This window comes from Pristiophorus japonicus, chromosome 13 (assembly GCF_044704955.1).
Source record: "Pristiophorus japonicus isolate sPriJap1 chromosome 13, sPriJap1.hap1, whole genome shotgun sequence".
Taxonomy (NCBI): domain Eukaryota; kingdom Metazoa; phylum Chordata; class Chondrichthyes; family Pristiophoridae; genus Pristiophorus; species Pristiophorus japonicus.
This window is the reverse complement of record NC_091989.1, coordinates 119,894,849-119,921,588: the sequence shown is the minus strand read 5'-3', so window position 1 is coordinate 119,921,588 and position 26,740 is coordinate 119,894,849. Positions and strand designations below refer to the sequence as shown.

General features: G+C 42.5%; 1 protein-coding gene across 5 annotated transcripts in view; it reads right to left on the bottom strand.

Moving 5' to 3' along the window:
- Window positions 1–26,740, bottom strand: part of cenpt (centromere protein T) — a 114,470-nt gene that overhangs the window by 50,645 nt on the left and 37,085 nt on the right. For all 5 annotated transcript variants that reach the window (XM_070897947.1, XM_070897945.1, XM_070897948.1 and 2 more), the window contains exons 8-13: window positions 24,847–24,974; window positions 22,881–22,953; window positions 20,496–20,623; window positions 11,903–12,289; window positions 7,723–7,869; window positions 1,330–2,142 (exon numbers count right to left, since the gene is read on the bottom strand). In XM_070897947.1, the coding sequence (XP_070754048.1) occupies window positions 1,330–2,142; window positions 7,723–7,869; window positions 11,903–12,289; window positions 20,496–20,623; window positions 22,881–22,953; window positions 24,847–24,974 (1,676 nt within the window). The remainder of the gene's footprint in view (window positions 1–1,329; window positions 2,143–7,722; window positions 7,870–11,902; window positions 12,290–20,495; window positions 20,624–22,880; window positions 22,954–24,846; window positions 24,975–26,740) is intronic.

The window sequence follows — 26,740 nt, the reverse complement described above, 5'->3', positions numbered from 1 at the left end:
TACTTTAGGTGTGGCCTCACCAATAATCTGTACAGTTGTAGCAGGACTTCTCTGCTTTTATACTCTATCCCCCTTGCAATAAAGGCCAACATTCCATTTGCCTTCCTGATTACTTGCTGTACCTGCATACTAACTTTTTGTGTTTCATGCACCAGGACACCCACGTCCCTCTGTACTGTAGCACTTTGCAATTTTTCTCCATTTAAATTATAATTTGCTTTTCTATTTTTTCTGCCAAAGTGGATAACCTCACAATATACTCCATTTGCCAAATTTTTGCCCACTCACTTAGCCTGTCTCTATCCCTTTGCAGATTTTTTTGTGCCCTCCTCACAATTTGCTTTCCCACCTACCTTTTATCATCAGCAAACTTGGCTACATTACACTCGGTCCCTTCATCCAAGTCATTAATATAGATTGTAAATAGTTGAGGCCCCAGCACCGATCCCTGTGGCACCCCACTAGTTACTGTTTGCCAAAATGGGAAAATAACCCATTTATCCTGATTCTCTGTTTTCTGTTACTTAGCCAATCCTCTATCCATGCTAATATATTACCCCCAACCCTGTGAGCTTTTATCTTGTGCAGTAACCTTATGTGGCACCTTATCGAATGCCTTCTGGAAATCCAAATGCACCACATCCACTTGTTCCCCCTTATCTACCCTACTCATTACATTCTCAAAGAACTCCAGCAAATTTGGCAAACATGATTTCCCTTTCATAAAACCATGCTGACTCTGCTTGATTGAATCATGCTTTTTCAAATGTCCTGCTACTGTTTCCTTAATAATGGACTCCAGCATTTTCCCAACGACAGATGTTAGGCTAACTGGTCTATAGTTTCCTGCTTTCTGTCTGCCTCCTTTTTTTTTTAAATAGGGGTGTTACATTTGCGGTTTTCCAATCCACTGAGACCTCCCCAGAATCCAGGGAATTTTGGTAGATTATAGCCAATGCATCCACTATCTCTGCAGCCACTTCTTTTAAGATCCTAGGATGTAAGCCATCAGGTCCAGGAGACTTGTCCACCTTTAGTCCCATTATTTTACTGAGTACTACTTCTTCAATGATAGTATTAAGTTCCTCCCTCGGTACAGCCCCTTGATTATCCACTATTGGGATGTTTTTAGTGTCTTCTACCATGAAGACCGATACAAAATATTTGTTCAAGGTCTCTGCCAGGGCTTAAATAACCAATTTTGTGTATTAGTTGAAGACAATCAAAAACTGAAAGACTTTAAAGGATTCACTTGTATTGCACAATTTTCTCAGATTCAGTCAAGATTGCATCATGATTTTAGCGACTACCTGCATCTTTGACTTTTACCTTTATGGTCGTCTTCCTCATCTTCACTGCCATCTATGAACTCTTCTGTTTTGCCCACTTCATCGGGTTCTACTACTTCATCTTCTGCTCCATCAGCTTCCACTATTTCATCATCCTCTTCATCGCCTTCCATTTCTCCATCATCCAATTCATCGCTTTCCATTCTTTCATCATCAACATCATCACCTTCCACTGCTGCTTCACTCACTTCATCAACTAATACTCCATCATCCACTTCATCAACTTCCGTTCCTCCATCATCCATTTCAACTTCCGTTCCTCCATCATCCACTTCATCAACTTCCGTTCCTCCATCATCCACTTCATCAACTTCCGTTCCTCCATCATCCACTTCATCAACTTCCGTTCCTCCATCATCCACTTCATCAACTTCCGTTCCTCCATCATCCACTTCATCAACTTCCGTTCCTCCATCATCCACTTCATCAACTTCCGTTCCTCCATCATCCACTTCATCAACTTCCGTTCCTCCATCATCCACTTCATCAACTTCCGTTCCTCCATCATCCACTTCATCAACTTCCGTTCCTCCATCATCCACTTCATCAACTTCCGTTCCTCCATCATCCACTTCATCAACTTCCGTTCCTCCATCATCCACTTCATCAACTTCCGTTCCTCCATCATCAACTTTCACTCCTGCTTCATTCACTTCATCAACTTCCACTCTTTTACCACCCATTGCAACTAACACTCCATCAACGCCCACTCCTTCAAAGTGCTGTGCTGCAGCTGACACCTGTCCACCTTGCGTTGATAAGTTCTGTTCAGTATCCTTGAGCATCTCCAATTCTGCAGATGAAGAAGACCATCACTGCAATGAATTCCTTTGAACTCCACCAAAGACATCGGCACTCCATTCTATTGTTATAATAAATTACCAGATCAATGCCGAAACTGAATTGCCCATGAATGGATTTTGAGGTTTTGAGACAAGTAAATAATTCCCTTGCTAATTACCTCCATATTATTAAAAAAAATATAATTCTCGGGGCACATTTTATCCCAAGGTCATTTGAGAGCACAGATGATGCCAATATTGCTCTGTCACCGCTTTGGGTACTGTTGAGGGGGATGACTCATCAGGGGAGAGCAGCAGCAGCCAAGTCCATGGCACCGTGGGTGGCTCTGCTGTACAAGGGGGCAGGAAAAAGAGTGGGAGAGCGATCGTGATAGGGGATTCAACTGTAAGGGCAATAGATTGACGTTTCTGCGGCCGCAACTGAGACTTCAGGATGGTATGTTGCCTCCCTGGTGCAAGGGTCAAGGATGTCTCAGAGCGGGTGCAGGACATTCTAAAAAGGGAGGGTGAACAGCCAGTTGTCGTGGTACAATAGGTACCAACGATATAGGTAAAAAAAACGGGATGAGGGCCTACGAGACGAATTTAGGGAGTTAGGAGTTAAATTAAAAAGTAGGACCTCAAAAGTAGTAATCTCAGGATTGCTACCAGTGCCACGTGCTAGTCAGAGTAGGAATCGCAGAATAGCTCAGATGAATACGTGGCTTGAGCAGTGGTGCAGCAGGGAGGGATTCAAATTCCTGGGGCATTGGAACCGGTTCTGGGGGAGGTGGGACCAGTACAAACCGGACGGTCTGCACCGGGGCAGGACCGGAACCAATGTTCTAGGGGGAGTGTTTGCTAGTGCTGTTTGGGAGGAGTTAAACTAATATGGCAGGGGGATGGGAACCAATGCAAGGAGACAGAGGGAAACAAAATGGAGACAGAAGCAAAAGATAGAAAGGAGAAGAGTAAAAGTGGAAGGCAGAGAAACCCAAGGCAAAAAATAAAAAGGGCAACTTTACAGCAAAATTCTAAAGGGGCAAAGTGTGTTAAAAAGGCAAGCCTGAAGGCTCTGTGCCTCAATGCGACGAGTAAGGTGTAAGGTGGACGAATTAACTGTGCAGATAGCAGTTAACAGATACAATATGATTGGCATCACGGAGACATGGCTCCAGGGTGACCAAGGCTGGGAACTCAACATCCAAGGGTATTCAACATTTAGGAAGGATAGACAGAAAGGAAAAGGAGGCAGGGTGGCGTTGCTGGTTAAAGAGGAAATTAATGCAATTGTAAGGAAAGACATTAGCTTGAATGATGTGGAATCGGTATGGGTGGAGCTACGGAATACCAAAGGGCAGAAAACGCTAGTGGGAGTTGTGTACAGGCCACCAAATAGTAGTAATGAGGTTGGGGACAGCATCAAACAAAAAATAAGGGATGTGTGCAATAGAGGTACAGCAGTAATGATGGGCGACTTTAATCTACACATTGATTGGGGTAACCTAACTGGTAGCAATGCAGTGGAGGAGGATTTCCTGGAGTGTATTAGGGATGGTTTTCTAGACCAATATGTTGTGGAACCAACCAGAGTGCGGGCCATCCTAGACTGGGTGATGTGTAATGAGAAGGGATTAATTAGCAATCTTGTTGTGTGAGGCCCCTTGGGGAAGAGTGACCATATTGTGGTAGAATTCTTTATTAAGATGGAGAGTGACAAAGTTAATACAGAAACCAGGGTCCTGAACTTAAGGAAAGGTAACTTTGATGGTATGAGGTGCCAATTGGCTAAATTAGACTGGCAAATGATACTTAAAGGGTTGACGGTGGATAGGCAATGGCAAACCTTTAAAGATCATATGGACGAACTTCAACAATTGTACATCCTTGTCTGGAGTAAAAATAAAACAGGAAATGTGGCTCTACCGTGGCTAACAAAGGAAATTAAGGATAGTGTTAAATTCAAGGAAGAGGCTACATATTAGCCAGAAAAAGCAGCAAACCGGAGGACTGGGAGAAATTTAGGATTCAGCGGAGGAGGACAAAGAGTTTAATTAAGAGGGGGAAAATAGAGTACGAGAGGAAGCTTGCCGGAAACATAAAAACTGACTGCAAAAGCTTTTATAGATATGTGAAGAGAAAAAGATTAGTGAAGACAAACGTAGGTCCCTTGCAGTCGGATTTGGGTGAATTTATAATGGGGAACAAAAAAATGGCAGACCAATTGAACAAGTTCTTTGGTTCTGTCTTCACAAAGGAAGACACAAATAACCTTCCAGATGTACTCGGGGGCCGAGGGTGTGGTGAGAAGGAGGAACTGAAGGATATCCTTATTAGGCGGGAAATTGTGTTAGGGAAATTGACGGGATTGAAGGCCGATAAATCCCCAGGGCCTGATAGTCTACATCCCAGGGTATTTAAGGAAGTGACCCTAGAAATAGTGGATGCATTGGTGATAATTTTCCAGCCGTCTATTGACTCTGGATCAGTTCCCATGGACTGGAGGGTATCTAATGTAACACCACTTTTTAAAAAAGGAGGGAGAGAGAAAACGGGTAATTATAGACCGGTTAGCCTGACATCAGTAGTGGGGAAAATGTTGGAATCAATCATTAAGAATGAAATAGCAGCACATTTGGAAAGCAGTGATAGGATTGGTCTAAGTCAGCATGGATTTATGAAAGGGAAATCATGCTTGACAAATCTTCTGGAATTTTTTGAGGATGTAGCTAGTAGAGTGGACAAGGGAGAACCAGTGGGATGTGATGTATTTGGACTTTCAAAAGGCTTTTGACAATGTCCCACACAGGAGATTGGCGTGCAAAATCAAAGCACATGGTATTGGGAGTAATGTACTGACGTGGATAGAGAACTGGCTGGCAGACAGGAAGCAGAGAGTCGGGATAAACGGGTCCTTTTCAGAATGGCAGGCAGTGACTAGTGGAGTGCCGCAGGGCTCGGTGCTGGGACCCCAGCTCTTTACAATATATATTAATGATTTAGATGATGGAATTGAGTGAATATCTCCAAGTTTGCAGATGACATTAAACTGGGTGGCGGTGTGAGCTGCGAGGAGGACGCTAAGAGGCTGCAGGGTGACTTGGACAGGTTAAGCGAATGGGCAAATACATGGCAGATGCAGTATAATGTGGATAAATTTGGGGTTATCCACTTTGGGGGCAAAAACATGAAGGCAGAATATTATCTGAATGGCGGCAGGTTAGGAAAAGGGGAGGTGCAGCGGGACCTGAGTGTCATGGTTCATTAGTCCTTGAAAGTTGTCATGCAGGTGCAGCAGGCGGTGAAGAAGGCAAATGGTATGTTGGCCTTCATAGCAAGGGGATTTCAGTATAGGAGCAGGGAAGTCTTACTGCATTTGTACAGGGCCTTGGTGAGGCCCCATCTGGAATATTGTGTTAGTTTTGGTCTCCTAATCTGAGGAAGGACGTTCTTGCTATTGAGGGAATGCAGCGAAGGTTCACCAGACTGATTCCAGGGATGGCTGGGCTGTCATATGAGGAGAGACTGGATCAACTGGGCCTTTATACACTGGAGTTTAGAAGGATGAGAGGGGATCTCATAGAAAGATAAGATTCTGACGGGACTGGACAAGTTAGATGCGGGAAGAATGTTCCCGATGTTGGGGAAGTCCAGAACCAGGGGACACAGTCTTAGGATAAGGGGCAGACCATTTAGGACTGAGATGAGGAGAAACATCTTCACTCAGAGAGTTGTTAACCTGTGGAATTCCCTGCCGCAGAGAGTTGTTGATGCCAGTTCATTGGATATATTCAAGAGGGAGTTAGATATGGCCCTTACGGCTAAAGGGATCAAGGGGTATGGAGAGAAAGCAGGAAAGGGGTACTGAAGGAACGATCAGCCATGATCTTATTGAATGGTGGTGCAGGCTCAAAGGGCCGAATGGCTTACTCCTGCACCTATTTTCTATGTTTCTGTCACTGGTTGCTGGAACATATGTACTTTCTCCTTGTGCAAGAGTTCCTTGTGCAGGGTCTCCTTCACACAGCCCAGCTCTGATCAAAGACACAACTATAGTGGTCTTGATAATTTAGAAAAGCTAAGAATTTAAGATATGCAAGACTCCACAATACTATGTGTAGTAAATGTTAAGTTGAAAGAAGCAAAGACTTTCAAAATGGCCAACAAGTATTTCAAACACAAGGACATTAAATAAGACTTGGGCCAGATTTTCAGGTTTTTCGGCGAAAACGGTAGCGTTACGTGAAACTTACCGTTTTCACTGCGCTACAGTTTATAGCCCAAACTTTCAGCCTTTATGCATCGGTAAGGGAGGCACAAGCATTCGTGGTGCAAACTTGAATTTTGGCAACTTTAGTCCGGGCCCAGAAGTGCTGCTGGCCTTTGGAGGGGTGGGGGGGGGGGGGGCGGGGAAGAATTCCCAAAAACATTTACAAGACCCGTAACTATGTAATCATAGCAAAAAAAAATAATAAAAACTTTAACTTATCTTTTTTGCAGGTTTTCATACTGCTGCTGGCAGGGCTGCACCGACAGGTTTGACCTGTTGCTATTCTGGGCGCAGCGTACAGGTCGGGAGAGTGCCGAAACTCGGACGCAAACGCAATCCGAGTCGTTCCACATTGACACACCTCTCCCCAGCGGTACTTGAAAGCGCCGCTGCAAATAGGTACCTAAAGATCCTGCCAGGGCTTTGCACCGGTTTTTCGCTGCGGAGGGTCAAATCACGGTGAAAACCCGGTCGCAAACCTGCCGAAAATCCGGCCCAATGACCAAGTGTTTTGTTCACAAAAAGCAATCATGGAGTCCTTGCTGATGGAATGATTATTAAGCCTGGGAGCCATAGTTCCCAGGAGAAAATATGAAGCCACTTTGTGGACCAAACTCTCAGATGTTAAAATATTTTTCTTACCAGTTTTACCTGCTCCCTTCCTCTGGCTAATTTCTTTCTCAAGTGCACCTCTACTGGCATTAGGTGATTTTTGGTACCTTGCATTTTTAATTTTCAACTGTGAATGTTGGTGGGCTATTGACTATGGAGAGCATCACAGTTACAGCTGATCTGATTCTCAATTGACAGAGATCACTGATTAAAGACGGCATTTCTCCCTCTGAGTTGGGACAATCAAGAGGCTTCCTTAATTTTGAGCCATCAAGGAAGCTTCCCCAGTGGATATTTCTTTATTGTACTTGAGTTCAGCTTTGTTCTGCTATATGCAGTGTGCAGTCCGGTAACATGTTGCTGTCTCTTGATAAACTGTTTTGTTTTGTTTTGCCATAAAGAGCTGTCTGGGCTGGGCTCTCCGCCCACCTTGTAAACAAGTCATTTTGAGTTTTGGGTCAGTGTCCAAGGTGACTGACAAAGCAAACAAATAAAATACATGTCAAAATCCACACTGTGTATTTGGAGGAGCTTTAAAATCATCTGTTAATCTCCTTCTTCACAGTGCAGTACAGCACCAGCCAAAAATAATAAAACAAAAAAACTATAACGTGTTTATTTTCCCACATCAGTTTTTGCTCAAGATTCAATTTTTTTTAAACTATCGTGTTAGGAATTTTCTGTTTTCATCTTAAGTCTCCACTCTCACCTTCATAATTAGTTTGATATTCATCATCATTTTCTGTTTCTTTTCCTTCATCTGGTTTGGTTCTTTCAGAATGCTGAGTGACAGCGACTGAATCCGATCCTCCACGCTCAGACTGGTGTTCCCTGACACCCCGTTGTGTCTCGGCACCTGAAGGGAAAAAAAACACAAAAAAAATCAAAATATTGTCTTCGAGGGACCAATTTAAGAGCTTGGTTTTAATAAATTTTCGAGCTATTGTTCTGAATTTCCAATATTAAAAGGCCTTGAAATGACTGTCAAATATTAATGTACAAAAGCTGTCCACTGTTTTAATAGACATTAAATCCGCTTGAATGAATACTACCATTAACAAAGCAAACAAAGAAATGTCACATAAATGCATTGTACATCTAACATCTGAAAGCACAACTTCAATGCCTGTAAATTTTATAAAAACAAAGAAACTGCGAGAAAATGAGAACAACTGTATTTTACTGAAAAGGAAAGGAACTAACACACTAACTACAGCAGCTTTCATATCCTCAGGATGTCCCAAAGCATTTTACTGAAAATGAATTATTTTGAAGTATGGTCACCGTCACTTAGGCAAATGCAGAAACCAATAAGTGCACAGCAAATCCCACAAATAGCAAAGAGATGAACTCAGATTCTCAATTAAATACAGCCAATGGTTACCTATGAAACTATTACACATAGGTTGAAAAAAATGTGGGACACAGGTATGAAATAAGTGGAGTGGATTTGAATCAACATAGAGAGGCTTAAAAATTAATCAGAGAGAATTAGCAAGATACCGTGCTTTCAATGCCCTGATAACACAGCAGAACAATTTAAAAAAGACTACAGAATGTTGAGAAATATAGCCAGAAGAGAAAGCAGATAGCTATTGCATTTTTTTCTATTATTTCTACTGATTAAAATTCAAAAGAACAGTGTGATATTGTTTATTGTTCACAAGGTCTTGCATTATGACTGATGGTTTAAAAAAAAATTGTTCTCCCAAATTTTGTACCGTGACTTTTCCCAGATTTCCCATCAATGTATTCACTTAAAAGGAACTGATGGCATTTTGCCCCTTCAGTGTCGGCTTGGCTCAGTTGGTTGTACTTTTACCTTAAAATCAGAGGTTGTGGGGTTCAAGTCCCATTATTGGATATACTGTCTTTCAGATGAGACATTAAACAGAAGCCCTGTCTGCCAGCTCACCTCCTACGGTATTTTTTGGAAGATTTAGGGGGTTCTCCTGGTGTCCTGACCAACATTCCTCCCTCAGCCAACACAACCAAAAAAATAAATTATCTGGTCATTCGTCACTTGCTGCTTATCAAACCTGTGTGTACAAATTGGCTGCTACATTTACCTACATAGCAGTGACTCTACTGCAAAAGTAATTCAGTGGTTAGAAAGCACTTTGGGGTATTCTAAGGATGTTATAAGGCACTAGAAACAAGTTCTTTTTACTTTTTTCAATGTCTTCTGAAGGTCTTGTCAGGCCATAGCTATCCTCCAGTACCTTACCTAAAAGGACCACTTTTCATGGGTGAGTCGAGATAACGAATGCTGGCAGGCTATTGAAGCGTGAGGGGCATCACAGCCAAATCCAATTACTGCCATCACCCGGTCTCTGCGGGTACTCTCCAGCATGGGTTACTAGATAGCAAATCAAGAACTGGGACCCTGGTTAATTTTTCCCGAGTGTAGATACAAATTGATTGTAAAGTCCCACTGCTGCATGGCTGAGAGCAGCCAAATCTGCACAGATCAGGAAAGAGGGAACCTCCTGGTCTCAATGACTCAGCTCCACACCAAATGCTACATCTATTCATTAAGCCACAAGGGGAAACCAACAGCAATCACCCTATTGAAATAATCATACTGTTCTTACACCATTTTCTTGTTTCCCTTCAAATTTAGTTTGCATTACCTTTACTGATTAACTGTAAACAAAGATTTGAATTTTTAATTCCTTATCATGTCTGAGAATCAAAACAATTCATAGAAATTCATTTTTCAAACTCAGTGACTTGCATAGGCAAATGTTGTGACCTAAATAACTACCAATTTGATATAAATTAGTCTACCGTTGATAATTCAGTCTTTTTGTGCTGAAATAAAAAAATCTAATTATCCTCTAACTTGAATTAAACAATGTTAATAACACAGGAAAGTGGGAACTTTGTGCAATTTGAATGAAGCAGTTTTGAATCAAAAGTAGACTGTAGTGTCAATTTTGCCCAACTTAGCTGTCCTGTGACCCGAGTGAAACTGCCATTTTAATATAATTTAGAGATGCGTGCGTGCTATGGATTGGCATTGCATTGGCACGAACCAAACTCAGCTCACTTATAACTTTACAGTTAGAGAGAGGAGACTTATCCTAACTAGCCACAGTGAATTCAAATCCAGAAAGCACAATGCGAATGGAAGTTGTTGTAATTTGTAATGACATGAGGTTACCTTGCACTATAAGAAGAATGTGGTATGGGCTTAATTTACCATTTCCATCCGAATAATGTCCAGTTATGAATGAGTATCTCAACTTCTGCATAGTCCCCACTTTTATGAAGGTGTGAAATGCAGTATTTAGTGGTTACATTTTTATAAGGGAAGATTAGTTACAACTTTCATTTATGTTCAGAATTTTTGATATTCAGAATTCTGCATTAAATACCAGAGTAAATCAGAAAGTAAAATTCCAATAATTTCTTTGAAGATGAGAAAAAATATAAAAAGGGAACAGAAAAATAGATATTTATATGGAAGCGCTGCAAAGAAAACAGTTGAATCTTCACAGGGAGAATGTCTACAAGTACCAATAACAACTGGTTTGCAAACTATACGGAACAAATGGTGTAGTAATATTGGCCCCAAGTTTCCACACGCGGCAAAACAGGCGCCCCTCTGAGCTGGGCGCCCGTTTTTCGCGCCGAAAACAGCGCCTGAAAAAAAAACGCGCTATTTTCGAGCGCTTTGCAGCTCGATGTCAGCTTGGCGCGGCGCCCAGGGGGTGGAGCCTACCACTCGCGCCGATTTTGTAAGTAGGAGGGGGCGGGTATCATTTAAATGAGTTTTTTTCGTGCCGGCAACCCTGCGCATGCGCGTTGGAGCGTTCGCGCACGCGCAGTGTGAAGGAAACATTGGCACTCGGCCATTTTTGTAGTTCTTCGTAGCTGTTCAATTTTTAAAATTTTTTAATAAAACCACATTGCCCTTCCATGATCAGCACTGAGGCTTCTTGCAGCAGTGAAAAGGCTGCAGGAAGCCTCAGAAGTTGAGGCAGCCGTTTCCCGACGGGCTCGACCGACGGCAGGGGGGCCTCCCCCTCCCCCCGCCGTCGGGAATGGCTGCCTCAACCTCTGAGGCTTCCTGCAGCCTTCTCCCTGCCTCCCCCCCCCCCTGCCGTCGGGAACGGCTGCCTCCTCCCTGCCTCCCCCCCGCTGCCGTCGGTCGGGCCCTCACTGCCTCCCCCCCCCCCTACCGTCGGGAACGGCTGCCTCAACTTGAGGCTTCCTGCAGCCTTCTCCCTGCCTGAAGCACTTTCACACAGGTAGGAACATGGTTTATTTAATCTTTTCTTTGCTTATAAATTTTTATTCAGGTTGGAATTATTTGTATAATATTTGTATAAGTATAACTAAGGATTTATTGTAGAATGTAATGACTTCCCTACTCCCCCCCCACCACCCCCCACCCACCTCGCTCCGGACGCCTAATTTGTAACCTGCGCCTGATTTTTTAATGTGTAGACAAGGTTTTTTCAGGCCTACAAAAATCTTCACTTGCTCCATTCTAAGTTAGTTTGGAGTACGTTTTCACTGTGGAAACTTTCAAATCAGGCGTCAGTGGCTGGACACACCCCCTTTTGAAAAAAAAATTCTGTTCTAAAGTGAAACTGTTCTACATGACTAGAACTGCAGAAAACTTAAATGTGGAGAATTGCGATTTCTAAGATACTCCGTTCTCCACCAGTTGCTCCTAAAAATCAGGAGCAAATCATGTGGAAACTTGGGGCCATTGAACTAAATAATTCTGCACATTTTTCAGTTCAAGAAATTTGCCCTGATAACCCCTTCAATAATGCAAAACACATTCATCTAGTGAACCTAGTGGATTCAGCAACATAATCTAGTGGATTCGAGTGCAACAATTACAATACAACTGTATGACTGAAATGAAATACCATGATCCATAGACTCTTCAGCCACATGAAGATCCTCAGTGAGTTTCTCTGAGCTATACTCCATCTGGTGGTCTATATTGGTCAAGTCCTTTTCTTTAATGAGGCGCTGAGAGCTGGCTCTTCCTGCGTAGGCCGTCTTTACAAATTCTTCTTCAGCTGGTACGGATAATTCCCTTTGTTTTTCCAGGTCAAGCCCGGAGTTCAGGCCAAATTCATTTTTCATCTCTTCAGTCCCAACTGATGGAGCCTCCATCCCATTACTTTTCATTGGCCGAGGTGAAGTGTACAGTTCAGTAGCAGCAAGTTCGTCCTGCTGTGTGTTTGCAATTGATTTTTCTTTCCCAGTGCTGTCACTTGATGTTTCTTGTACTTCAGGGGGCAGTTTCTCTAGATTAAGAAAATGTTTTCTCATTATCTCATTGCTTGTAAAGTATTCTACTAATTAAACAAGTTAAGAAAAAACAATATAAATTCCACTTTGTTGGTCAAAATGTATTTAAAACTAAATTGCAGCCAAGCTTATTATATTTATCAGAAATTGTCATCGCGAACTGAAGCTAATGTGTTATTATCTGGGTACATCTTGCAGCAATCCAATGGCAAGTTATTAATTCATGCCAACATTTTCACCAGAGTGAGTTCCTGGTTCCAGCAGTATTGCCACTGGTCAATCCAAGGCAAAATCAAAGCAATTTTCCAGAGTGGAAAGAATAAAATAGAAGATAAGTCAACCCAGGCTATTCTTTTGTAAAACCTTTATTCAACTTAAGAGTGCAATTGGTTGGCATCCCTGATGGCTCAGTTGGAATGGGCAGTGTGTAGCTGAATTATAGTCCAGGGCTGGGGGCAGGCATTGGGAAGGTCAGAGGTCCATTTTGTGGGATGGTCAGGGTGTTCAGAGTGGGAGGAGAGGTCAGGGTGTTCAGAGTGGTCACAGCCATTGTGCTCACCGCGTGCTGGAGGCGGCGGCACCTGGTCGCCGTTGGAGGAGGTGGCCTTATAAAAGCCTTTGACACGGTCAACCGAGAGGGGCACTAGAGCGTTCTCCTCCGTTTCGGCTGCCCTCAAAAGTTCGTCACCATTTTCCACCTGCTCCACAACGACATGCAAGCCATGATCCTGACCAATGGATCCATTACAGACCCAATCCACGTCCTGACTGGGGTCAAGCAGGGCTACGTCATCGCGCCAACCCTCTTCTCAATCTTCCTCGCTGCAATGCTCCACCTCACACTCAACAAGCTCCCTGCAGGAGTGGAACTGAACTACAGAACCTGTTCAACCTACATCGCCTCCAGGCCAGATCCAAGACCGTCCCAACCTCTGTCTTCGAACTGCAGTACGTGGACGATGCATGCGTCTTCACACATTTAGAGTCTGAACTTCAAGTCATAGTCAACACCTTCACTGGCATCGAAAGCATGGGCCTTACACTAAACAACCTTAAGTCAAAGATCCTCCTGGGAGATAGTGCTGTGTGAGCCCGCCACACAGCACTACCCCCCCGCAGTCATCAAGATCCACGCGCGGACCTGGACAATGTGGATCACTTTCCATACTTCGGGAGCCTATTATCAACAAGGGTAGACATAGACGACGAGATTGAACGCCGCCTCCAGTGCGCCAGCGCAGCCTTCGGCCACCTGAGGAAGAGCGTGCCTGCCACCAAGCTCATGGTCTACACGGCTGTTGTGATACCTGCCCTCCTGTATGGCTCAGAGACATGGACCATATACAGTAGACACCTCAAATCGCTGGAGAAATACCACCAACAATGTCTCCGCAAGATCCTGCAAATACACTGGGAGGACAGGCGCACCAACGTTAGCGTCCTCGACCAGGCCAACATCGAAACACTGACCACACTCGACCAGCTCTGCTGGGTGGGCCACATTGTTCGTATGCCTGACACAAACCTCCCAAAACAAGTGCTTTTCTCGGAACTCCTACACGGCAAGCAAGCCCAAGGTGGGCAGAGGAAACATTTCAAGGACACCCTGAAAGCCTGCTTGATAAAATGCAACATCCCCACTGACACCTGGGAGTCCCTAGCCAAAGACCGCCCTGTGGAGGAAGTGCATCCAGGAGGGCGCTGAGCACCTCGAGTCTCATCGCCAAGAGCATGCAGGAACCAAGCGCAGACAGCGGAAGGAGCGTGCGGCAAACTAGTCCCACCCTCCCTTTCCTTCAACGACTGTCTGTCCCACCTGTGACAGATACTGTAATTCCCGTATTGGACTGTTCAGTCACCTAAGAACTCATTTTGAGAGTGGAAGCATGTCTTCCTCGATTTCGTGGGACTGCCTATGATGATGATGAGACCAGGGAAGGTTCCAGATTCAAATCCTGGTCTGTTAACTGATCCTAGGACAATGATAGTAAGGCTGCTACAATTGCTTCAATCTTCCTTGGCAAGATAGAATTAAGGTCTCCACAATTCATCATCATCTATTGGACATTAAGCAAGAAGAGGAATGATCTTTGATGTGATTCCCCCCGTGCTAACACTTCCTCTAAACATTCTTGGAAACAGAAATTTATGCCAATGCTAGGCTTAGGTACATTCTGTTGTTACTAGAGTTAAAAGTGATTCTGTGCTGTACTTTTTTATTTTCAGATGGTAAACTTGCTAGGGACTTTGTTCTTGTATTTAATTAAATTAATTTGATTTGAAACGCTAATGAAGATAGCTGTGCGAGTTGAACGTCAGTATGGTGACATGTTTCTCTTTCAACAAACCAGTATGTTTTACTGCTGTAGGTAGGTATTGGGCCCTTTTCACTGGTCATTTTTTCCACACAATTGTATATATTTTTTTAAAGTATACCATCAGGTTAGATGTCTGAATTTTGCATGTTGTATAAAGCTTCATCTAGTAAACCATTGGACAAATTAGCTTGAATGTGACCTTTGCGCCGGCTGTGGATAACGGCAGTAAAATTTGTTTGGATGTTTATTTAATTAATACTGGACGCTGGGCTAGTAGAGATCCTCTGTCCTTTCTAAATTCCGAGCAGTCAGACAAAGGAATTCTGCAATGTAAGCTGGGGTTAGGTACAGTGACAGTAGACCTAAAGAACCAAAAAGATATTGCTGGAGAAGCATGTGTTGGGATGTATTTTTTTAAACCAACAAAAGACATGTTTATGTTCTGCGGCTGCAGGCCCATTGCTATTTCTGCAAACACAAACATTAATGATTTTTTGCTCTGTACACGAGACAAATTACTAACTTTCTTGTGCTTCATTGGTCATAATTTGTAAATAAATATTGTAACATAGTTCTGATCTCTGATTTCTGATTTTATATGTCTTTCCTAGTAGATTAAGACAGAGAATGGCCTTCCATAATATTTCAGTATGCAATTTACAATCAGCTTCAGATGATTTTTGAGATGGAAAGAAAATGTGTAAATGCTGGAAATCTGGAATAGAAACAAAAATAATAAAAAATATACAGCAAGCTCATCAGCATCTGAAAAGAGAAAAAAGATAGCTCAACATTTCAAGTGATCAATTTTCAACAGAATTCTGTTCAAGTTCGAATAAAGGGTCTCTACCAGAAATATTAACCTAGCTGTGTTTTTCAGGGAGGAGAGGGTTGTCCGATGAGATTAAGTAGATTGGGCCTATACTCTTTGGAGTTTAGAAGACTGAGAGGTGATCTCATTGAAGCATACAAGAATCTGAGGGGGATTGACAGGGTCGATGCTGAAAGGTTGTTTCCCCTGGCTGGAGAGTCGAGAATGAGGGGGCATAGTCTCCGGGTAAGGGTTCAGCTATTTAGGACTGAGGAGGAGAAATTACTTCACTCAAACGGTTGTGAATCTTTGGAATTCTCTACCCGAGGGGGCTGAGGATGCTCATTGAGTATATTCAAGAGAGATCAATAGATTTTTGGATACTAAGGGAACCAAGGGATATGGAAATAGTGTGGGAAGGTGGTGTTGAGTTAGAAGATCAGCCATGATCTTACTGAATGGCAGAGCAGGCTCAAAGGTCTGAATGGCCTACTCCTTATGTTCTGATCAGATGGTGGAAACAGATTCAATAGTAGCTTTCAAAAGGGAGTTGGATAAATACCCGGAGGAGAAAAAATTGCAGGGATCCGGGGAAATAGCCAGGCAGTGGGATTAACTGGATTGGTCTTCGAAAGAACCGCTGCAGACTCAATGGTCTGAATGGCTTCCTTCAGTGCTGTAATTTTCTATGATTCTAACAAGTTGGCCTGAGATCTAACTCAAGGCCACCGTCAGCTACTAAGTTCTAGGATTGGTGCCATTTAAGCCCCGAATACAAAATAATGCTGTTTTCGGAGCACCATCAATTCATGGTCATTTGAGTGTGCAAAACACCCGACAAGATCCTATCATATGAAGGAGTTCACCAAGCACATTTACGCAGTGCTGTTTCACTTGCATGACACCTTCAGGATCATCTGCAGTGCAGCACTCCCACCATACCCCACTCCCCTGCTTAGCAGAAGTCCAAATCGCAGCTCTGGACTTTCTTGGGAAATGTACTAACTTGATGTTAGAGACTTTAGACTCCAGTGTCCACGACTGTCCTGTCTGGATTCACCATGCTGGGAATCATCTGAAAAGTACCCTGATGCAGGGCTTCAAAAGCATGATTGCAGACCAGCTAGCTACTCCACTCAAATGGTTCATGCTGAGCCAGAAAGAGGACAGACTTAAGCAGCTACCACAGCATCAGCATCTTAAAACCCAGCACAAAGAGTAAAGAACCACCTCCATTCCAGGAGCTACTCAAGAGATATTTATCAGGAAGCCACCTCACTTTCTTCTTCCACTGAGGTAGCATCTAAAAGTAGCACTTGGTTAGGTAGCAGGAAACACACACAAGAGGGGGGGGTGGGAAAACATTTACAAATAATGAATGGATAAGCGTGCATGGTAGCTAAGGTTAAGTAAAGGATAATAGTGCGCACTGGGTTTCGTCGGCTGGTTTATTGGTAACATGTACACAGTGCTGTATTTTTAAATTCAAATTGTTCTCTATTAAACATTGGCATTTTATCGCTGTAATTCTTCATCCCCAGACTCACTGTCCTCTTCAGGAATCAGGTGAATTTATAATGGGGAACAAAGAAATGGCAGACCAATTGAACAAATACTTCGGTTCTGTCTTCACTAAGGAAGACACACATAACCTTCCGGAAATACTAGGGGACCGAGGAGGAGGAACTGAAGGAAATCCTCATTAGTCAGGAAATGGTGTTAGGGAAATTGATGGGTCGATAAATCCCCAGGACCTGATTGTCTGCAACCCAGAGTACTTAAGGAAGTGGCCTTAGAAATAATGGATGCATTGGTGGTCATTTTCCAACATTCTATAGACTCTGGATCAGTTCCTATAGATTGGAGGGTAGCTAATGTAACCCCACTTCTTAAAAAAGGAGGGAAGAGAGAAAACAGGGAATTATAGACCGGTTAGCCTGACATCGGTGGTGGGGAAAATGTTGGAATCAATTATTAAAGATGTAATAGCAGCGCATTTGGAAAGCAGTAACAGAATTGGTCCAAGTCAGCATGGATTTATGAAAGGGAAATCATGCTTGACAAATCATTTAGAATTTTTTGAGGATGTAACTAGTATAGTATTCAAGGGAGAACCAGTGGATGTGGTATATTTAGACTTTCAAAAGGCTTTTGACAAGGTCCCACAGAAGAGATTAGTGTACAAAATTAAAGCACATGGTAGTGGGGGTAATGTATTGATGTGGATAGAGAACTGGTTGGCAGACAGGAAGCAAAGAGGAGGAATAAACGGGTCCTTTTCAGAATGGCAGGCAGTGACTAGTGGGGTACCGCAAGGTTCAGTGCTGGGACCCCAGCTATTTACAATATACATTAATGATTTGGACGAAGGAATTGAATATAATATCTCCAAGTCTGCAGATGACACTAAGCTGGGTGGCAGTGTGAGCTGTGAGGAGGATGCCAAGAGGCTGCAGGGTGACTTGGACAGGTTAGGTGAGTGGGCAAATGCATGGCAGATGCAGTATAATGTGGATAAATGTGAGGTTATCCACTTTGGTGGCAAAAACAGGAAGACAAAATATTATCTGAATGGTGACAGCTTAGGAAAAGGGGAAGTGCACCGAGACCTAGGTGTCATGGTATATCAGTCATTGAAAGTTGGCATGCAGGTACAAGAGGCGGTGAAGGCAGCAAATGGCATGTTGACCTTAAAAGCGAGAGGATTTGAGTATAGGAGCAAAGAGGTTTTACTGCAGTTGTACAGGGCCTTGGTGAGGCCAAACCTTGAATATTTTGTAGTTTTGGTCTCATAATCTGAGGAAGGACATTCTTGCTATTGAGGGAGTGCAGCGAAGGTTCACCAGACTGATTCCCAGGATGACAGGACTGACATATGAAGAAAGACTGGATCGACTAGGCTTATATTCACTGGAATTTAGAAGAATGAGAGGGAACGAACTGGCTTCAACAACTTTCTGTGGTAGAGAATTCCACAGGTTCACCACTCTCTGGGTGAAGAAGTTTCTCCTCATCTCGGAGATCTCATAGGAACATATAAAATTCTGACGGGATTGGACAGGTTAGATGCAGGAAGAATGTTCCCAATGTTGGGGAAGTCCAGAACCAGGGGTCACAGTCTAAGGATACGGGGTAAGCCATTTAGGACCGAGATGAGGAGAAACTTCTTCACCCAGAGAGTGGTGAACCTGGGGAATTCTCTACCACAGAAAGTTGTTGAAGCCAGTTCGTTAGATATATTCAAAAGGGAATTAGATGTGGCCCTTATGGTTAAAGGAATCAAGGGGTATGGAGAGAAAGCAGGAATGGGGTACTGAAGTTGCATGATCAGCCATGAACATATTGAATGGTGGTGCAGGCTCGAAGGGCCGAATGGCCTACTCCTGCACCTATTTTCTATGTTTCTATGTTTCAGGCCCACCAGACATGCATCTTCTACCTACTCCACGGTAACTTTTCCTCGAGAGTGTAATTGCAACACTGTACAACAGGACACCCTCAGATCTATTCAAACAACAGAATCTTACCTTCAGCATGCTTGTGGTATGTTATTTGTATTGTTGTGGAGGCATATGCCTCATTATATTTTCCTTCAGATGTGTTTCACAGATTTTATATTGGTATCATGAATCAAAAGACCATAAAATAACCATGGAACTGTTAATTGCTAAAGGATAAATGTGTCATGATAGTTTTCAGGTTACCTGGCATCCACCTTTACAATGTGTTGTGATGGTTACAAGCTGCATGTTAATTTAGTGAAATCCTGTCCTATTTATAAAATCCCGAACATTAGTGAAAGGAGCCTAACTGGTCTCATGGGTTCCATCGATAAGACCTTGCACTCAAGAACCCGGCTACTCTGAAAAAGTGGAAACCTTTCCATGAAAAAGTGATAAATGAATTATCCCTGGTAAACAAGGCATCATTGACCTCAAATGCAGCATTTCACCAGACTGTCTGATGTGACAGGTATTAACCGAGGCAGTTTGAAAGAAGCCAACTGCATAGAAGTTTGATGCAGATGTGCCTTTAATTGCAACAGGCAGAGCCATCCTAATACTGCAGGATCCTGCAGTAGAGACTATCTCCCTGGTGAAGTGTAGGCATGGAAGGCAGATCTTCTTGGAGATGTCCAAGTAACTCTACTGGAGTCTTTACACCCTTCAAATGGCAGACAAAGAAACTAAAATATAAAAATTAAGTCAATAATGTAGAAAATTCACCAAACTAAGTGCAACAAAAGCAATCCAAAAAGCCAAAAATAGTACTCTACTAGCCCATACTCACTCACAAATCAGCTAAACATCTTGAAGAAACTCACTCTCAAAGGCCAGGAAGCAAGTTTAAAAATGTGCATTATCCTGGCCTTCAATGATCACATTGATTTCTGGACAGACCATGCAAAATATGTGGTAGGGAAGCTATGTTCATGATCATAATCAAATCCTATGGGAACTTTGCACACCATCAATGCAAGCAACCTGTGATAACACCTCAGCCTAACTGTAAAAACAGATAGCACAATCACAGCACAAGGCCTACTCAAGGGGTTGTCCAACCCCAGTTGCACACATGCACATGCATGCCATTAGTATAGTTTTGCTTTAGTTCCATGGAGCATTGAGCCACAGATCCATATTCTATCACTCTGTGGGACATGCACCTTCAATGCACTAATAGTTAATACAGTACACATTTAGAAATGGTGGTGATTATATTCTACATTTTACACACCATTGTACTTGTTCACATTAAATTCAGCTACATTTCACACAACTTGCAATTTGCTGGGACTTCTCAAAGAACCATGTCATGCAGTTGCAGGTACCTGAATAGGTAGTTGGAGTATACACTGAGCAGAAGTGACCCACTTTACCAAAGAGAAGTGGAAAAAGAAAACAGGGTGAGCCACCCCAAGCAGCTGTCACTTGCTTTCTGGCATCAAGCTACAAGAGCAGCTGACACTGAAGAACCAGGCTGCCTATGCATACATTTAAGACAAGGGAATTGCAGAGCCCAGATAAAACTTCAAAGCAGGAAGAAAAAGCTTTAATAAAACATTTACTACACCTTTTATTTGCTGCAAGTAGTAAAGTACTCCTTCTTCAAAATCATCTTCACTGATGAGGTTGTCTCTTCTCGGTCTTCTGCTCAGAATTGGTTTTGACACAGACTCTTCAGTATCAAAATTAACTGATCTGCAACAGACAAAATACTAGTAATACATTCTCCACAGGTGCCATAAATGGCCTTTGACATTCTACTATCCAGAAATACATTTCCGTGAGGCTGGGCATGTCTCATCAGCTCTTTTCACCTTGGCTGAAATCCAGAGCACATCATCTGGAGGACCCGTTGCAAACCAGTAAAATTGACCAACTTGAACTTTAGAAGGTTGCAAGAACTGCCAGGCTATAGACTATTAATATCACAGCGACCCAATATATTCTACATTAAAATATGAATTAATCATTATTATAAAAAAGGATATAGAGGGACTGGAGAAGGAGCAGAAAAGATTCACAAGGATGATACCAGAACTAAAAGGATATCAGGAAAGGCTGAATAACATGGGGCTCTTTTTTGAGAAAAGGTTGAGAGGTGAACAAATAGAGGTCTTTAAAATTATGAAGGGATTTGATAACCGATGTAGAGAAAATGTTTCCACTTATGGAGGAGACCAAAACTGGGGCCACAAATACAAGATCACCACTAAATACAATAAGGAATTCAGGAGAAACTACTTTACCCCCAAGAATGTGACAAGAAGGTGGAATTCGCTACGAGTGAATAGCATAGATGCATTTAAGGAGAGGCTAGATAAATACCCGAGGGAGAAATTAATAGAAGGTTATGCTGATAGTTAGATAAAAGGAGTGGGAGAAGATTCATGAAGAGCATAAACATAGGAACAGACCAGTTGGGCCAAATGGCTTGTTTTTTTGCTGTAAAATCTATGTAATTCAATGCAAAAACAGCAGCATTTTAAAACCGTATAAACAATGGTCACGATTGATCAAGGGTTCAGAGCAGGTGACTTTCTATGTGGTCTTCTGTTTTAACAACCTATCTTCTTCTTCCCACCAGGTTTGGGCTAGGCTCTGCATCAGACTGCACAAATGTACAGGACTAAATGATCTTCCCACAACTCCTCAGATGGGACTAATAATTTTTTTTTAAATCAAGGATCTATAAAAGCATTAATTAAGACGCAAAGCTGTAAGTTGCCAAGACACTGGGCTCTCAATTGTATGGTGCAGAACAGGCCGAGAAAGTGCTCACAAGAACCCAATTTACCTTATTCTGGAGCCAATGGACTGCATCAAAATATAGTGTACTCAATTGCATCATGACTTGTTCTCCCATTGAGGAGTGGTCTAACAAATCAATTTGTAACTTGTTCTCATAGCGGAGATGCCATAGCTGACCCCGACCCTGTCCTCACCCATCATCCACATGTAGGCAATTGCCAGCAGCAATGAATAGCAAGCAGGTGCAGGAACTTGCAGCTGATTCTTTACTTTTTCTGGCCCAAAGGCATGGAGATTCATTATAACACTCCAATTGTCATCACCTTGGTACAGACCAGGAGTATAACAGGCACCTTTCTGGTTTGTATGGCTTAGTTCCATAATGGGAAGTCTATTTATCAACCTAGTCATTTGGGAACCCCACCACTTCAGAAATTTGTCTCGGCTTGGGGTTTTCTTTACTGTCTCACCGACATGGGTTGATGAAATGGCAACTGGGTTAAGAAGGGCGAGTTCTCTCTACCGAATGTTATATACAGCAATTAGTATACATTTGTGCACATTGAGGGCAGGATTGGGCTCAGCTGAGATGTCCCTAACAACAAATAACTTCGAGCACACTATCTAGTCTTAGACATGAAGGATGGCCACTTTGGTGAGCAACTGTACCCTGTATGAATCGCTGCTTTCAGAAGGGGAAGAAGGGAAAGAAAAATGATGGCAGGCAGAGAGAGATTAGAGAACGATGCCTAATTTTTTTGTTCTTAGCTCAGCCATGTGGAGCTAAAAAAGTGCTAATTGTCTACGATCAGATGCACACAAGAAAATTACAATTAAACTCCGCACAATATCGGTATAGTACTCGCATTTACCCCATGAACTTAAATGCCCCCTTCCCCCAAAATAATAAAGGAAACTTGCAGTTCTGACATGAGATTAACAGACTTGAAGATGATTCTCGAACATTAGTAATCAAACAGTCTGAGAATTCCATAAATGGTAACATTTACTGACGTCAAGCTATCTTTGCATTTATGCATTAACAATGCCAATGATTTATGGTTTTCACATAAAAATGGATACAATCATGGCATCTGATCTCCAAATCATTCGTAAATGTACCATAAACCATGCAATAAAACTGAATTTGACTTATTCAATCATTAAAATCAACAGTTCTGATCATTTGTCAATCAGTTATTACCCAACTATTCCCGAAATGTCCGTCAGTCCTGCAGTCTTTTCAAATGGCCCAGATCTTTCCATTTCTTCAGGTTCTAAATAAAAACAAGCACTTCAGCAGAGAAACAAGGTCAACATATTTAGAAGCCAACGTGATGTGCATCTACCATTTCTATTCCCCAAGTGCTTACAGATACCGTTCATTTTAGTAATGAACTAGTCAGATATATTTCAAACATGCCATATGATCGACCATCTTTGGGCAAATGTAATTTTATGTGGTGTTGAGCAATACAAACCAGGAAAGACCCATGAGTGATGTCTGGTCAGTGCTAAGCTGAATGAACGTACCCAGAACAGCTTTGGGGAGACGACAATAACCATCAACATCTCTGTGCCAGGAAAGAAAAAACAAGCAGAACTCCTGCTCATCATCATCCAGTGACCCCCTTCTCGAAATACATGCATGTGGGTTACGAGTGAAAACAGGATGAACAGCTGACCTCTGGCATCTCATCCATTCTTCACAAATGCAAGCAGGTTATTTCACCAGAAGGAGATCTCATCTGAACCCCATCTGACAACATGCACCTTCTAGCAGGTGAGCCAAGAGCATTAGCTGACTTCCCACTTCCTGGCTAAAAGATGTTGCGGCCAATTGCCCTTACCTTTACCTCAGTTAAAATGAACTCACTCGGCACAGATCAGACACTGAACCTGGGATCTTCCTGATTGAAAGGCTCTGTTCTGCACCTAGTGGTACTGTCACCAATTAAGTCACTGGGTGAGCTCACAAACATTTTCAACATGCTGTTGGGTGAGGCTATGAAGGGTTACAGAACCAAGGCGAGTAGATGGAGTTAAGATACAGATTAGCCATTCTATAATTGAATGGCTGGATAGGCTAGAGGAGCTCAATAGCCTACTGGTGGTGTCAGCCAGTGGCTCAGTGGGTACCACTGTTGCCTGAGTCATAAGGTTGTGGGTTCAAGTCCCACTCCAGGGATTTGAGCACAAAAATCCAGGCTGACACTCAAGTGCTGTGCTGAGGGAGCACTACACTGTTGGAGGTGCCGTCTTTCGGATGACACATTAAACCGAGGCCCCGTCTGCCCTCTCAAGCGGACGTAAAAAATCCCGCAGCACTATTTCGAAGAGCAAGGAAGTTATCCCCGGTGCCCTGCCCAATATATTTATCCCTCAATCAACATAACAAAAAACAGATTATCTGGTCATTATCGCATTGCTGTTTGTGGGAGCTTGCCTGTGCGCAAATTGGCTGCTGCATTTCCTACATTGGAACAGTGACTACACTCCAAAAGTAGTTAATTCGCTGTAAAGTGCTTTGAGACGTCCGGTGGTCGGAAAGGTGATTTATAAATCCAAGTCTTTCTTTACTACTGCTCCTTTATATTGATAAGACCTTTCCAGGTATGCCATGCAAAATTTTAATTGGGTCAAGCCAAATGTTAAATATCAATATAATGAGAAGAATTGACAAGTAATTTAACGTACTAACATATCACCACTGAAATCACTGCAAAGTAAAGCAGAATAGGTGCAGAAGTAACACAATTCTCACTCCCATACTCAATGTAGTACATGGCAGAAACCAGCCATTTCCAAAGATAGCCGATGCAGCTTTTCCCAATTTTCTAAGTTTGATCTGTGATTAAAGCCAATTTAAACCAATATTAATACCAAATATTTGTTGTCCTTATATAGTTTATAATTAAAGACTATGTTCACTTATTTACATTTTACACACCGATGTAAAACGGAAAGCTGTTATTGCTCAGATTAAACTGTATGCCTTTCCAATTAATTGTACCTTACATGTTGATGGCTATTCATTTCTTAAATGTGGAGAGGCAAAACCAAAACTGGGTGGCAAGTCACGACAGGCCATTAATGGTTTAAAGCAGCTGTAAAGTGATAGTGGTTAAAAAACGATATAAAGCTCAACAAAAATGTAAATAAGTTTATACCTTTTTCTTGTTCCATATAGTTGTGCACTCCCTCTTCAAAGTCATCCTCATTTATGGCTTTGCGTTTTAGAGGTTTTCTCGAAAGAACTGGTTTTGTTTTGGACTCTTCAAAGTCAGGATTAATTAAACTGCAACAAATATACAACCATATGGATTATTTTATAGTCATTCTCTGTTTGAAATACTATTCCAGGTTGAACCTCCCTTATCCGGGACTCCCTTACCCCCGGCACCACCCCCCCAGCCCCTGCGCCGCCCGCCCGCCCGCCCCCCTTCTTTACTACTTCTAAAAATTAGTTGAAACTATTTAGCTCCCAGCTAAATTTACTTTATTTCTAATACTCTGTACATATGCATAAAGCACTGCAACCCTGGCCCATCATACACCTCAGTAAAAAAGGAGAGTAGTGTTCTTTTTATTATTTTTTCTTTGAGTATCCTTCTCATCATTGCACATATCGAATATGTCTCTTTGTATCCAACCTCTTAAGCTTATTGTTGTAAATTGCTTTTCAACTTCACTTGCACTAACCCTAACCTCTTTGTCCATTCCCTCAATAGCAAGAATGTCCTTCCTCAGATTAGGAGACCAAAACTGAACACAATATTCCAGGTGAGGCCTCACCAAGGCCCTGTACAACTGCAGTAAGACCTCCCGGCTCCTATACTCAAAATCCCCGAGCTATGAAGGCCAACATGCCATTTGCCGTCTTTGCCGCCTGCTGTACCTGCATGCCAACTTTCAATGACTGATGTACCATGACACCCAGGTCTTGTTGCATCTCCCCTTTTCCTCATCTGTCGCCATTCAGATAATATTCTGTCTTCCTGTTTTTGCCACCAAAGTGGATGACCTCACATTTATCCACATTATACTGCAACTGCCAAGCATTTTCCCACTCACCTAACCTGTGCAAGTCACCCTGCAGCCTCTTAGCATCCTCCTCACAGCTCACACTGCCACCCAGCTTAGTGTCATCTGCAAACTTGGAGATATTACACTCAATTCCTTCATCTAAATCATTGATGTATATTGTAAATAGCTGTGGTCCCAGCAATGAACCCTGCGGCACCCCACTAGTCACTGCCTGCCATTCTGAAAAGGACCCATTTATCTCGACTCTCTGCTTCCTGTCTGCGAACCAATTCTCTATCCACGTCAATACATTACCCCCAATACCATGTGCTGTAATTTTGCACACTAATCTCTTGTGGGACCTTGTCAAAAGCCTTTTGAAAGTCCAAATACACCACATCCACTAGTTCTCCCTTGTCCACTCTGCTAGTTACATCCTCAAAAAATTCCAGAAGATTTGTCAAACATGATTTCCCTTTCATAAATCCATGCTGACTGGGACCGATCCTGTCACTGCTTTCCAAATCCACTGCTATTTCATCTTTAATAATTGATTCCAACATTTTCCCCACTACTGATGTCAGGCTAACTGGTCTATAATTCCCCGTTTTCTCTCTCTCTCCTTTTTTTTAAAAAGTGGTGTTACATTAGCTACCCTCCAGTCCATAGGAACTAATCCAGAGTCGATAAGACTTTTGGAAAATGATCGCCAATGCATCAACTATTTCTAGGGCCACTTCCTTACGTACTCTGGCATGCAGACCATCAGGCCCTGGGGATTTATCAGCCTTCAATCCCATCAATTTCCCCAACACAATTTCCTGATTAATAAGGATTTCCTTTAGTTCCTCCTTCTGACTAGCCCCTCGGTCCCCTAGTATTTCCGGAAAGTTATTTGTATCTTCCTTCGTGAAGACAGAACTAAAGTATTTGTTCAATTGGTCTGCCATTTCTTTGTTCCCCATTATAAATTGACCTGATTCTGACTGCAAGGGACATATGTTTGTCTTCACTAATCTTTTTCTCTTCACATATCTA